This window comes from Colias eurytheme, chromosome 18 (assembly GCF_061535395.1).
Source record: "Colias eurytheme isolate Ceu_HAF_F1 chromosome 18, ilColEury1 Martin Lab GWU primary, whole genome shotgun sequence".
NCBI lineage: Eukaryota > Metazoa > Arthropoda > Insecta > Lepidoptera > Pieridae > Colias > Colias eurytheme.
The window spans coordinates 2,031,714-2,047,181 of NC_142997.1; the positions used below are offsets into that span (position 1 = coordinate 2,031,714).

Below are 15,468 nucleotides of genomic sequence, written 5' to 3' on the forward strand. Positions count from 1 at the left end.
AGAAAATTTGAATTAGGTATTTTCCAAGTTATGTTTTTCTTGAATCTCATATTAACTATGTTAGTTAAACCTTAGAGTTAAACTATGAATAAATGAAACTAAATGTAGACTAAAGGATATATAACTATGTAGTTACTATGTAAAAAAGTTAATATTGAGATGATTTTAATTGAGCAACTATTAGTAACTATTAACTATTATTAACTATTAGTATTATAACATATAGGGTCTCTTGCCGTCTTTCGTCTTCTTCTCCATAGGTAGATACTGCTTTCCGAATCGGTGGTAAATGTTAGATAAAAATATGACGATCCAAAAGTGCTTCTAGAAGAAGTAAGTACCTACCTAATTGAATAAATAAATGTTTGAGTTAACTATTTACGGGATCCAAACATCTCATCAATGAGAGAGAACAGTTTTCCATTGTCACTACGCAGCCACTCGAGTTTTAAAGCGTGCCAAGCCGTCACATCATTCAAAACTGTAAAATTATAAACTATGCATAGTTATTTTAAAACCTAGATCCCTTTCGTCTGATGACTATTTGGATGACTCGTCAATTATTATAAACAGTTATATTTAAACACGCCCATGGTCTGTTGCATTCCACATAAAGTATGATTATCCTTAACCTAATTGTGACATCATAATCGGGTGTTTTGAAAATTAAGAAAAGCCGAGGAGGAATCAGGAATGACGTGAAAATTGCAATGACAGTGATCTAAAAATAAGGGTCGGCGTTCGCGCGGCGGCTGTCCAAGCGTGCTCACCAGTCGAGGACCAACCGTCGCGAGTTACACACGAACGAATTCCGAGCAGCAACCATGGTTTACGAAAGTGACTTCTATACAACACGCCGGCCATACCGGTCCACCTACAGCACGACGGTAAGTCTGATGTTTTAACTCCTACTGAGCGTGCACCTCGCTCCAGTCTAATCCCGGGAGCCGGACGCCCTCGCACCAAAACGACCCTCGTCATATCCAATATTCATTGTTTTTTCACGGTTTTTCTACATTTAGAGAACGATAGTTAGCACATACAACATTCAATTATCATCGAGATCCGAGACCGCTTACAAATGTTGCTTTTTAAGTAGCCGTCTAGTCGTATCGACTTTCATTAGCGTAGGGCTCGATAGGACGTGTCGGTAGCGTCCCGCAAGTGGGTCAGATCGAAACGAAAAACGAAGTGTAGGAAAGCGTAGCTAGCGCGCGCCAAATATAGCCGCGGCTGGAGACGACGCCCGTCTGAATAACGGCGAATTCTACGCTTGCAGCGGGCGGGCGACTGGGAGAAGGTGCCGTTCGTGCCCCGGCCGAGCCTCGTGCCGGATCCGGTGACGGCGTTCGGTAGGAAGGCGCGGCCCGGCGCGCGCGGCTCCATCCTCGACCCCGTCACGCGGCAGAACATCCCGCCCAAGCCCGAGGCCAAGCTCGCGCCGCTCGCGCCGTACGTGTCGCCGCGCGAGCAGACGCGCGCGCGCGTGCTGGCGGCCGTGGGGCAGCGCGAGCGCGCGTACGAGGCCGACCCGCTGGGCACGCCGCGCGACCACATGGACGTGCTGCTCGCGCAGGCGCACGGCCGCCCGCAGCACGCGCCGCACCGCCACGTCTTCTACAGCAACTACGCTACTTATTGAGTCGGTCGTAGTCAGTCATTCGTGTGTCGCTTTGCTGGGTCGGAAGGTGCGAGGGTGCGCGGCTAGGGCGGCGGTGCTAAGGGCGCGGTTGTTGCAGACGCCGCGGCACTACGTCGTGGTGGACCGGGACACGCTGCCCCGTCGCGCCGACGAGCAATACTCGTACTCATACACGAGCACGTCGGAGCGGTCGACGGGCAGTGGGCTGCCGCAGCGCAGCTCGTACAGCAACACGGTGGAGCGGCGCGCCGGCTCTGGCCCGGGTGGCTACTCGTACTCCAGCGAGCGCTCCAGCAACCTGGGCGGGCCCGGCGGCTACTCCTACTCGTCCACCACTAGCGGCCGCCTGCCCTACGGCACCACCTACCGCCACTACTCTTACCGCGTGTAGCGCCCCGGCTCCCGACCTCCCGACCCTCACTCCTGTTTCCTCTCACCCCTAACGACCCTCCCGACATAATCAGTATTCGCTAACGCAATGTGATCGCTCTACTTTCCCTATATTTATAAGTGGACGTGTATCTCTCGGCTTTTTGGTGTTTAGTATTTAAAGATTTTTTTATATATTATAATCTTATAATTTAGACTGAATTTTTAATAAAGCTTGTGATTTATAATTCTCGTTTTTCTGTCTGAAATGTGCTCCTCTCACACTATAAGGTCGATTATGACTCGACTCTATACACTAACATAACATATTTGAAATTTGTTTATGTTTACTTAATTTACTTATTCAATCAATCTTATTAGTACCTAGTATTTTTAAAGATCTAGCCAAGATAAATAAGCACAGGAAACGTGATTCACTGCACGTAAATTCAAGAAGTTGTATTCGAATGAATGCATCATATAAATCAATATCAAATAAACAAAACAATTTCAACACAATTATTATTTGACTTTCTCTTTCGAAATTCGATCAACCATTCTCCAACCATTCTAAACCAAATCTCTATTTTGCTCACACACATAAACCGAGAATAGTAGGTGACATTGAAATACATAATACACAAACACATTGCACACCATAAACTTTAATGTAAACATGATACCAACTTACCTGTTTGTTGACGCGCTGCAGCCGTTGTCATCGGTGTACTACATATCTTCACTACTACCGGGTTACAATATCCCCTACGTCACGTATATACCCAAGCTGTCTCAGGTGAGTCGGGAACAGCTGTAAATAAGCTATGCAGAAGCTCTCATCACGCATCATGACAGCACAATAAATTCAAAATGCTATGTTTTTGATATTTATTTTGTATGCACAGTCGACGCAAAGCACAGGTGTTGCAATAAACAGAATCATTGCAATTAGGTTACAGGCTTAGCTTTCATATTGTTTACATAGGCATGCTATCATCGTACCTACCATCATTTGAATATAACGAGCCTTTGAATGCATACAATTTTAATTTACAAAACATCAACTTCGAATAAAATTGAAATAGCTTTACATCAATATGAATTGCTATTATTTGTTGTAGTTCGTCAAATAACAATAAACAATAACTTTAAGACTTACTTACCACGTCGTGACTCAGGTATATAATGATGAAAATTTAGAGATTGTGCACTTCTTATATCCTAAAGGCAAAGAGTAAGAAAGTGATAGAGAGAGAGTAAGTGAGTGCCATAATTTTAGAGCATTTGTTGAGTAAATTACACGCAGAGTTCAGTCGTATATAATATATATTCGTAATATACTTAGGTATCATATATTTTCATTCGCTTTCAATTTGAATATTTTTCTATCCTCCAGATACTTATAGGTAAAGATGATTTCGGACTAAAAAGTTACTTGATACAAAAAATGTAATGTGGATGTAAGTAGTTATTTCATCTGCTAAATGATACTATGAAAAAAATAGGTAAATAAACATGTTTACTAAAAATATAACATGATGTGACCTCGTATATGACACTCAAACGTGTTTAAATTATTTGAACAGAATATTACGTTACAAAATTCAAAAATACATTTTTCTCATCTTGTTTAATTTTTTAATTTGAAGGGCTCGATTGATTTAATTAAAATTTTAAATTTATAAACGAACAACAGACCCACACAACTTCGACTATATACATAGTTATATATAAATGGATGTTTTTTATGCAATTTTTTTCATTGCTGCTACGTGCGTAGAAGTCGTAGCAGTCTTATAAAGCTTCCCTCGATAAGTGGACTACCGACTATCCAATACAATTATAATATATTTTCGTATAGAAACAATAATTCTTAAGATAAGAAATTCACATTATTAGTAATAGATGACACTATATAGATTTCATGAATATTACTATTAAATAATACCTATAACCAATGTTATTGAGATAAAGAAAACCTAAACAAGTTTTCTGGAACACTTAGATAGTTATTGTCTTAGTTATTGTATTTAGGTACATAAGCAGGTAGATAGTAGATATTTAAACTATGTAGCATAGGTACTACTGTACCTATGTTTTAATTTCTCTAATTATGAAGGTGAATCAATTAATTAATAGGTATCTAACGGAATGTGTCACGCTACCAAACCACATACCTTTTTACCTATACTACTACAGTTGTTTTTTATTAGATACATATTTATAATTCCCGTGAAAAGTCAAGAACCTATGAAAATTCCCAGAATATTGGAAACTTTATGTTTTGTGATTGTGCGAACGAGCTTTTGGCAGCACACCAAAGGCCAAGAGAAAACGGCTGCGTATTACGAAAGCTAAACAATCTAGTTTTATACGCGTTTCTGTTTGTTTGACTTATTGCGTCTCTAGAACAATGTTGTACGTACATTGCTATTATTTAATGTTGTTGTTTATAAATTTAATAGTCACTAAGGAACATGAGGAAGGAACATAAGGAACATGACTCATCGTGATGGAAAAGTTTCATGTACTTTGCTCTACCTACGTCTACGTAAAAATAAACCAAAAGAAAAGTAGGAGTTAGGATCTATCTTCTAAGTTCTTATTTTATTTGTGAATATTATACAGATTTGTTTAATTACGTAGGTATATAAATTATATATTCATACTACCCATAAATACCTTAATTCAGAACTAATTTTGAAAGCTTGCCTAAGCTTTTAGGAAGGTACACACATTATCAAATTTCCTTTTAGAAGTAATTTCCTTTTCTTTTCTGCTGCTCTCCTTTGAGTATTAACATGATACTCTTTTCAACTACAAGTAATCAGTAATAGCTATACTACTCATACTATATGTAATATTTCAGGTTATGATTAAAAAAGTATAACATATCTTAATAAGAAATCATTGAATGAGTCTTGATCTAATTTTACCAAGCTCTGCGTTTGGATCGTGAGTCAGTCAGCAATCTCGAAATGCGTCTTATGAAATTAAAAGTAGATACGATGAAGGATAATCAAAGTTTATTTATCTTTTCACGTGTTTATCGTGAAGTTTTGAATCAAATAATTAATGGCTGGAAAATAAATTGAAGAAACTATAACTAATAATATACTTAGATCATGTGGAAACCACAGACAAAAAAATTGAATCTTTCATACCTACTTCTAGTTAAAGTTTGTTTACTCCATCGAAATTCTTATTTCTTTAGCATCTTTCATTATTCATTAAAGATACATAATTTGGTACAGTATAGTATTATATTATTATCTGTAATTAGAAATTCTTTAAAATATTTTAGTTTATCCCTGTTTAGTAAATAAGAAACATTCTTAGAGTTTTTCATTGAAGAACGAATTCATTTTTGAGCTTTATCATTTATGCATCTATGCAGTAGAAATTGTATCATCTTAATATGAGATTTATGGATCATCCATTCTATTTTTGTTGACATTCATACACATGTTATTCAAAGTTCAAACATTCTTTTTAATTATAAATATGCACCTTCGTCCGGCTGTAAATATTCTGCATCACCTTGCGACGCATTTCGTAGCTTTGCGGATTTATAACATGACATTATGCGATTCAACTAAGAATTAGTATCTATTATAGTTACCATTATACCAAGCTTTATGACTAGTACCCATATCTTAAACTCAAGAATATTACATGCTTTTGCTTTTCTGTATATTTACATGCATTTGCTATTGATCACGCTTTAGCATTTAGACCCTACATTCTAGAATGCTAAACAATTACAGGCAGAACTGATATACCGGCCTACAACTCGCACCGTCACTCGACTCGTCACGTACCCCGAGGCGCCGCACCACATCGTGCGCGTCCGCGTGCGTCCGTCCGTCATCTTGCGGGAGTTGGACCGCATCGCGTACCGCCGCCGACCCGCGTACTCTGTGTCTGCTCTTGATGATTACTACCGCGAAGAATCTACTAAGGTAAGCTGGTTGTAAAATCTGTACAAAAATAGGGTAAAATAATGTCGTTTCGGCTGTAGACAGGCTGAAATTTCAGAATTTTAAGCGTTAATGTTTATAGTAGGGGAGCCCAGGATGCTAAATGTGGATTTACTCGAGCGTCACGGGAAGCTATTAGAATTGGTAGATTAGACCATAGCGAGAAAAAAAGGTCCTATAATGTTTTCACTTTTAGCGGTGGGGAAGGGTTTTTTGATTTTTTTTAATTTAAAAAAGAAAAAAATTGGCTTGGAAATACTCAAGCGCGTTAGATATTGATATTTTGCATGCTCCAGGACGTCACTGAAAAAAAGTATACGTTAATCTGACGATTTAAGTGGCGATTTAATCGCTATGAAGAAAGGGTAAAAAATTAAAGTAATATTATTCGAGCGCGTCAGATTAATATATGGGGGGGTTAATTACAATATAAGAAGTCCCCATTTCGCTAATGTGACGATTCGAGCTCAACCTTAGGGAATTATGGATTATTCAAATTTTCCAGCGGGGCCCCTGAGCGCACCCACCAACCATAACTGCTCATATTGACTAGAGGTACTAATGAATAGCTAAGGTACCGTCCCTTATAGTAATCTGACGCGCTCGAGTAAATCCCAAAATCCCCTCTTGGGCTCCCCTACTATTAGTTGGTTGCATTAGCATAATAATATAATTGTTATAAAGATGTACATAATTAAAACGTTTGTTACAACTAACTAGATACTCGACATAGAAATGGAAAATTTACCTACGCTTTTCTATTTTGTACTTATTTACATCTCAAAGTTTATTAATAGAAAGTGACGACTCTCCAAGGTGTGAACACTGAACACTCCATTATTAGATATAATTATTTTATCATGATAAATAGAACCAACTGATGTACTTAGCAGTTCATTAACTTAACCTTTAGATTTTAATAAGTTTTCACAAACAAATTGATAAGAAATAAAAATAAAGGTAAGTATTCAAACCAACAAAGATTGTGAAAACGAATTAAACCAACGTCCCTGGCACATTTCCCGTCATTGCCACTTGCATTCTTAGCTTTATTAATGTCGTCAAATTGTATTTGGAGTTGGTCCATATGGTTGAATTGTTAAGAATATATTTTGCATTTTGTTGTGTAATGTAGCACGCAGAAATTTCAACTAAATGTACTTACACAAACAATTTAAAGACAATTTTCATTATTTTCAATTACAGTAGCAATTAGCGGAAAAATACCACTGTTATAATTGTTTCAGTGGGTTAATCGTGTGAAATAAAGTAGGTATTAATTCGCGATTTATTTCTCAAGTAGAATAAAATAAATAAGCAAACTAACTTCGCATTTTTGCGCATCTGCACTTCGCATCTAAGCGTTACCTGATGTGCCATAAACAAAGCATTTTCATCCGTAAATCTAAACGTGTCTATAATTTGTGATTTGCAGAATTTCGAAGATGAGACCCGTCGCATCAGAGCGGATACAGCGTCGCTGCTGAACCGCGCTCGCTCCGTCGTCCCGCGAGCTAAAACTATTGCGCCTTTAGACACTATTTACTCGTAAGTTTACTTCAATTTAGCTTATTTATTTCCTCCAAAACCCAAATCTCTTTACTCTTACTCATACTTATTAATTAAATGATTACATAATGTACAGGGTAATCTTTTTAAACTATTTTCTCACTACTCATCCGTGAATTACACAAAGCTGAAACATTAGTTATCACTTATCACAAATAACAGTTGTTTATAATTTACACAAATTATAGTTCTGCTAACTTTTAGGGTACGCGCAGACAGAGAGCGTTCTGCGTTCCGCGTTCTGCGTTCTGCGTTCCGCGTTCTTTGTAATGTGAAGGAGCTATAGCGCCGGCGCACACAGAACGCAGTTAGACCGCGGCGGTCATTCGGAACGCTTGCGTTCTCGCGTTCTCTGTACAGAATTACAAAGAACTCGCGTTCTCGCTATGGCTGGTCCGTCTTCTCCAATTGGTATCTTGTTTTTCTATTTCAGATTTTACATAGTCATGTAACTCGTTGAAGCTATTTATTGACATTCGAAAATAAATATAAAATCTCTCTTGATCTTGAAGCAGCTCGGGGATAAGAATACTAAATTCTCCCATATCATCTCGTTTCGTGTTGATAGGGTGTACCCAACATTTTCTACTTTTTTTTGACTCCTCTAGACTCCACAAAAGCAAGGCTTCATCTTCGGAAGATGAACTTTCGAGAGACATGTTTCACGTGCGGAGAGTCACGAAATAGAACGCAAATGTCTTGAACGGCTGCTGTGTGCGCTAGAACGCAGAACGCAGAACTGACGAACGCAGAACGCAGAACGCGGAACGCAGAACGCTCTCTGTCTGCGCGTAGCCATAAGAAACAGTACACGTGTTAAAAATACAGGCACGTAGCTGTTGCGTGATGACGGGTCAAGTTTTTCTTGGCATATACTGATGTAACAGGACCAAAATAGTCGGTCCATTGATGAGACTATCAGACGCTTCGACATTGACATTGACGACCACCCACCAAAGAGCATCTTTGGCAGTGCATCAGTGCAATGTAAACAATGAAGTAAGCGTAGAGATGAAAGTACAGGCATAAGGTATTAAAGGACTTGACTCAGGATTTGATAATGTCGAATTTCTTATACGAACATTTTTGATTCAGTAAGCTCTCATTCGGCTCTGTTTAAAATGTTTTTGGAAATAATTCCTAAAGACCCTATACCTCAATTGATTTTTAAATTAACGTGAAAAGGTGGGCCTGCTTATTTCCCGCCTACGAATAATACAGTTTTCTGAAAAACATTTTACATCTCGTCTACTGTGTCGTATTTATCACATTTGATTTAAAGTTAGATTAAAAAGTACATAACAAATAAGGAATAAATAAATGGAATTTTAACGTTTTTAATGTCTAAGGATTTTATTAATCGTTGGGATGGTTTCAGCAATATCTTTGAGCACCTATAAATTCTTTCCCACATCGTACGCTCGTAGCATGCAATGTTTTCACAGATCGAACTATTAATTGCGTCCTGTTTATTTAAACATCGAATGAGGTGATAACACATAAGGTGACCTAAAGCTATTGCCCATTTTCCCAACTACTATATAAGCAGATGTATGCACAAGAACACGTTTCCAGAGTGGGTGTGGATTACACCGCCAAAAGTATCTGCATGACGCGTTGTACTCGTACGCTCCAACGATATAATTATAGAACAGTTAAATGCCAGCCAATGTTTACCGGCCACTGTTCTTTTATATTTTTATGGTTTATTTTGGTTGGAGATATCCGTTGTGTTTAAATAAAGTTTACACATCGTTCGGATGTTGATAATATCGAAGGAAATTGTGACGCAAATTGAATATCGGGTTCGCGACCTTGTGCGGTGGGACAAGGTCTCTGAAAATAGTTTGACATTCGTACTTTAGGAATGTTTAATGTTTGGATTTTTTATTAGATATAACGTAAATAAACACATAAGAATTTTATTTATCGTCCTACTTTGTAAATTTCTAGCAGTCGTGTAGAATTTCTTTAATTATTTTCTACGACTGATTACAGATACTCATATGGAGAGCCGGTCCCATACCGTTTCAGCAATGACGCATACGTCGCTAAATTGCTCTTGCCTCTTAGAAGCGTTTCTGACAACATCCACAACATCTCGTTCTACAACGAGCCAGCTAAGAAGTTTACAGGTATTTATGGAAGCAGGTTGACGTTAATAACAACTTTGATTAAAAGTACCTATCTATCTATATATGTGACATAACTCTTATTTAATCCTAATTGTGTGTTTACTCTTTATTGTAAACCTTTTAAACTCTAAAATGTCCTCCGACCCAACGTGAATACAAGAGGGGATTACGTATGCCCTATTCTGCGTTTGGACTAATCAGGTGTAACGTGTAGTCCCAGTGTGCCCCTGTGGTAACAGAGTGTTGCTCGCCAGGACGCGGCAACCTCGCGTGCGTGCACTACTCCGGCAATAAGGCCTTCTCCAACCGCAGACCCCTCTACAAAGAACTTAGCATCAGGGATGACGTGAACCTTCTATCCTTCTACGCGAAGAACAGACTCGCGGCCGCCGGTTTGGCCGTCGAGAACGTCACAGGTATATCGCAAAAACGCTCTACTAGCGCTCGCTTATCCTCTGCATAATCAATAAAAGAAATTTAAAGAAACGCCAGAGAAATCTCGTAGCTGCAACGCTTATTTAATATCACCTTAAAGAATCATCTTGTGGTATTTGTTTATCCACACTGTAAATATTTAGATTTAAGTGTTTGATTCTTGTACAGATTTTCTATTTGATTCCTATCTTAGTATCTATCTATCTTCTTAGAATTAGAAGCTAATTTTATCTCATTTTGCAAATTGTCTATAACCAATCTTCTATACATTAAAGTCACATTCAATCACGAATGCTAAAGACAAATGTACGATAATTTAGTGAGTAGCTCTTTCTCTATCATCAGTGACAAGTTGCGAGGTTAGCTCGTAGGCGTATAATTTTCTAAAAACTTTGCTTCGGAACTCCGACGTCGTCGGTGTTAAATAGAGAGCTTTAAAATGGGAAATAAATTTTGTGTATAACACTGAGTGTGGTGTCTCTTGCAGCGAAAGACGCGCCGGAACAAACGACGGCGGCGCAGTGCGCGTAGATCGGATCTCCCCATGTGCCTACAGCGAAGCGCGGCGCGGGCGCAAGCCGCAGCAACCGCTCCCTTGCCCCCGCGTCGCGTTACTTTCGCACTCTTTGATCTCGGTATAACACCTTCCGACTAACCGAAATATCATATATTTTTATACACTTTATTCAGATTCGACTTATTTTGTTAACATTTTAAAGGAACGGTTTATTTTGTACATTTATCTAGTCATTGTCGTTATACGGCGGTTCGCCGCGGTGGTGATCGAGTTTCGTTTTCACTAAACAGAACTGATTTTGTTTCATAATAAATATTAAAATAATCACACTTGTTGTTTCAATTAGTTTGCACGGTAGTTATCCCGTTCCACGCTTATGATGTCCACGCTTCCTAACGCTTCGCTTTCTCGACTAATTACGCTCATAAATGTATATTTTCTCACTTTGAGTCTTTGATATGATATTAACCCTATTTAAGATTATACTACTGTAAATACATGCCATTACTGAGTTATATATCACTTAGTATTTTGTTTGATAATGGAAATGATTGTTTATTTAAATTTTGAGTTGATCCCATTTCATGCAACACATTGCGACTGTATGCGCTCTCGGCCCAGCCACGCTTGCAGCCGCTTCATAGCACTAAGCCAAAGGCCTTAAGATGTGCTTTTCCATAAGCTTTCGGGCTGGGGCCAATGCTACGCCGTCTTACTAGAGCGATCAACTTCATATATCGCTTCATTTCGAACGATCATTGGCCGAGGCCTCGACGAGCGCATGACTCGTCAATAACCATTATTACTACGCGTGCCTTGCCGCGGCGCAGTGAAACTCCTGCCGTGGAGGCCGAGCCGCAAGTTCCAGGCGCCTCAGATGATGGAGGACCCCGAGCTCGATCTGAAGGCGGCGAAGGCGGACCGCGAGGCGAGGTTCCGCGCGACCACCGCCGAGCCGGTCCTGACTCCGTCCGTCGATCTGGCTGAGATCAAAAGGAAAAGGCAGGAAGAAGCTCGTGCTGCTGAAGAGAAGTAAGTAATTGTTTTATAAACTAAAACTTTTATCGTGCATGTTTTTTTTCATTTTGACAAAAATAATATTCAGATACAAATGAATAAAAAGATATTTATTACTTGTTTCAGAGCTCTGAAAGAAGAAGCTAAACGTGAAGCCGAAAGAAAAGCCCAGGTAATTATAATCTGTCATTCAGAACCGATATAAATATATTATGTTATTTATAATATAACGATAACCAGGTGGGCGCAATGATTTTTTTAAAATACCTTCATGAATATTGTGCCAAAGAATGTCGTTTCATCCCACACTGCTTGTTATGTTATACATATGTTTATTATGAAATTGAAATGTCAAATAAAAACGGTATAACTAGGTTACAGGTACAATTTATGAATTATATTTTAATGAAAAGGCTTTATATTTTACAGGCTGACCGTGAAGCTGCTGAGAAAAAGAAAGCAGAAGAAGAAGCACGCAAAGCCGAAGAAGCTAAACGTAAAGCTGAAGAGGAAGCCAGGAGAGCTGAGGAAGAAGCTAAATTGGCTGAAGAAGCAAGATTAGCTGAAGAGGCGCGAAAGGCTGAGGAAGCCAGACTGGCAGAAGAAGCCAGACTCGCAGAAGAAGCCAGACTCGCAGAAGAAACTAGACTTGCAGAAGAAGCCAGACTCGCAGAAGAAGCTAGACTGGCAGAAGAAGCTAGATTAGCCGAAGAGGCGAGACTAGCGGAAGAAGCCCGTTTAGCCGAAGAGGCCAGGTTAGCAGAAGAAGCCAAATTAGCCGAAGAAGAAAGGCTAGCCGAACAGAGAAGGCAAGAGGAATTAGCTAAGTTGGAAGAATTAGAACGTCAGGCTCAAGAAGAACGTGAGGCAGAACTCGCAAGACAGGTAAAATATTTTTTTTTATTAAATAGATAATGTTACTTACTAAGTAAATATGTTGTTTTAAGTAAAATTCCAACTGTAATAGGTAAATGATTAAATATTATGTTTTTACTTTACAGGCGGCTGAATTAGCCGAAATTGCAAGACAAGAATCCGAGTTGGCAGCTGCTCGCTTAGAAGAACTCTCAAGGAGTGGCTCTGCTGCTGATGTCGTCGATGGAGAGTCAAAGTACGTAATTATATAAAATTGCTCATTAATACCACGGTACACGGTTTTATTACTTCTATTTAGTCTTTAATTCTTATGTTATGCTACAACTTGCTCATTAATAAAATGATTTGATATTTTGCAGTGAAGATAACTTAGAAATAATAACTTGCGAAAAACTTAGTGCTTTGTTGTGTTAGATTTTACGCATTATAAATTAAGAAATTAAAGATTTTAAACGCGATTTACGTGATTTAAACGTAGATTCTGTCTCACCACGTGACCACGCTCGCTGCAAAGTGTGCGGAAAGTCGGGATATAAAGAATAAATCGCGTTTAAAATCTTTAATTTCTAATTGCAAAAACTTACTAGGTATTTAATTTTAAAAGAAACCCGTTACGGACTTTTAAATGCCTTAAAAAATGTTATTCTAATGTTTATTATCTTTTTTTTTTCAGTGAGGTCCCAGCAGAGGAAGCAGAGCCCATCGTTGAGGAACCAGCAAGCCCCGAAGTCGTTCCAGACAACGCAGAAGAATCTGCAGCTGAACCCGAAGTCACTGAAGTCAGCGAAGACGAGAAAGCTGAGCCCGACGTGACTGACGAAGAATAGATTTAAGATTCTCGAATGTTCCTTCAAACACATTTTCCCGCCAAAGGAATGTGCTAAGGAATTAAAAATTGTTGTGCATTTTCTTCTTTAATTTGTTAAGTTACTACTATGTATAATTATGTGGAATTTCTACATTAATGTTACATTAGTAGAAGGGTAGTTAACAAAATCACTTTCATACGCGTAATGTAATTATGCGATAACTAGAGAGTGGACGTTATTAATTTTCTTTTATTTACTACTATTATGTTAAATTGTTTTATTAACAAAGTTAAATTAGCTTAAGGATATGTTATATTTTGTTAAATTTAACAATAAAAGACATGTTAATGAAATATCGTTTTATTTAAGATCCCAAACAATTCAAAATTTTTTAAAGTTCACATAGAGAGCATGTGAATAAATTGAAATCTATACTAATATTATAAAGCTGAAGTGTTTGTTTGTTTGTATGAACGCGCAAATCTCGGGAACTACTGGTCCGATTTGAAAAATTATTTCGAAGGCTATATTATATCATCTAAGACGAACAGGAGCGGAGCACTGCGGGTAAAACCGCGGAGCGCAAGTAGTTGAAACTATACAGCTTGACGTCAATATTTTTTTTAGATTCCTCACATCGTGAGATATCAGAATAAATGTAGGCATGTTAGACGATTTTTCCTAGTTTTCGAAATATGATCTTTTAAAGTTTTCTTCGGCTGAAATACATGGAGTATATTCTGATAGCCCACGATGTGAGGAATTAAAAAAAAGAAAAAATTATAGACGTCAAGGTTTGTACCACCTGTATCATGTATAGTAGTGTTTTATACCTGTGATAATACCTTTTCAGTTGAATATGAACTAGATATTCTGTAGGTACATTATTATTGAATGCATTCAAGATATATTTTTTTTAATATCATAAGTATTTTAATTAACGTTGTATTATATAATAATTACTATTGCTTTTATCCATGATGGTTATACAAAGGAAAGGATCAGAAAGGCTGGTGAAATAAAAAGGCACAAAAATACGTAATCTTTTAATAGAAACACAAGACACTATAATATCATTAATTATAAACATATCGAAAACAATAATATCAAAATATGAATATCAATGGAATGGCACACACACGTAACTAGTACGAATACACAAAACTTTCCGTGATTAAAAACTTACTATTTAGAAAAACATTTCACCATCTAATTCCTAATAATAATTTCATTATAATAATAAAATCTTAATTTGCAAATTCTACTATCAATTTCGAAAGAAACAATAACAACGGAATAATAAAAAATACTTATACTTAGTACGATTATTTCTAAGTGGCATACTTGCCTATTGCAAGGCAAGGGGTGAATGCCACCTAAATCATACCTATCTAATATTAGGCTTATCCAAATAAAACGGCTGTTGTAAAAAGCTACAAAAGTAGATACTTTCTATAAAAAATTACGACTAGACTTAAGTACTTTATCACTGGATAAAAATTAATTCCAACACAATCACTAAGGAAAAAATGGAATGTTTCAATAATACCATTGTGAAAATCGTAGTAAACAAAAAAAAAATACAATATTATAAGAACAAAGAGATAATATTATTACAAAATATTATAAAATAAGCATGGAATGTTTGTATTTATTACAAAGAAACACCCACAAAAAATAACAATGTAACACACATTATAATGATAATACAAAATTTTGCTTAGAAAATTGTTCACCTAGAATCATTAATGTAGTTATAGCTTGACTGCAACCGCTGTACCGCGCCCTAGGTATTAGTATGTGCGGTGAGGCGGGGACCGGGAAAGAGCACCAGTTAGAAGTTATCAAGTCAGTGAAGTTAGAAAAAACGGAACGGACAGTACTCTCCCTCGCCTCGCCCCGCACATACCTATAAAGCGGTACAGGCACGGTACAGTGGTTGCGGTCAAGCTATACCAAATATAAAAAAGACGTGTGGCACTCAGGGACTGCCGCGGTAAAGCTAGTGCATAGCATGCCTTCAAGCCACACCTCCGAGCCCGTCGGAGTGGGGAGCGTGAGGTGTTTTCGTTACGGAATTTCTCGATTCGGTCCCCGCGCTCAAGGCCCGCGATAGAAG

At 37.9% G+C, this 15,468-nt stretch overlaps 1 protein-coding gene across 2 annotated transcripts; it reads left to right on the forward strand.

Moving 5' to 3' along the window:
- The first annotated feature begins 743 nt into the window (after window positions 1-743).
- On the forward strand, window positions 744-13,702 carry LOC149900452 (uncharacterized). Of its 2 annotated transcripts, XM_090112183.1 has the most exons (11): window positions 744-887; window positions 2,724-2,807; window positions 5,779-5,973; window positions 7,427-7,539; window positions 9,559-9,695; window positions 9,950-10,111; window positions 11,478-11,679; window positions 11,791-11,836; window positions 12,094-12,549; window positions 12,666-12,775; window positions 13,214-13,702. In XM_090112183.1, exons 1-11 carry the CDS (start codon window positions 825-827, stop codon window positions 13,365-13,367), a joined length of 1,722 nt encoding a protein of 573 aa, XP_089968309.1. In that variant the 5' UTR covers window positions 744-824; the 3' UTR covers window positions 13,368-13,702. The 2 variants fall into 2 exon arrangements, with proteins under 2 accessions (XP_089968309.1, XP_089968310.1); XM_090112184.1 differs by lacking the exon at window positions 2,724-2,807.
- The last annotated feature ends 1,766 nt before the right edge of the window (window positions 13,703-15,468 follow it).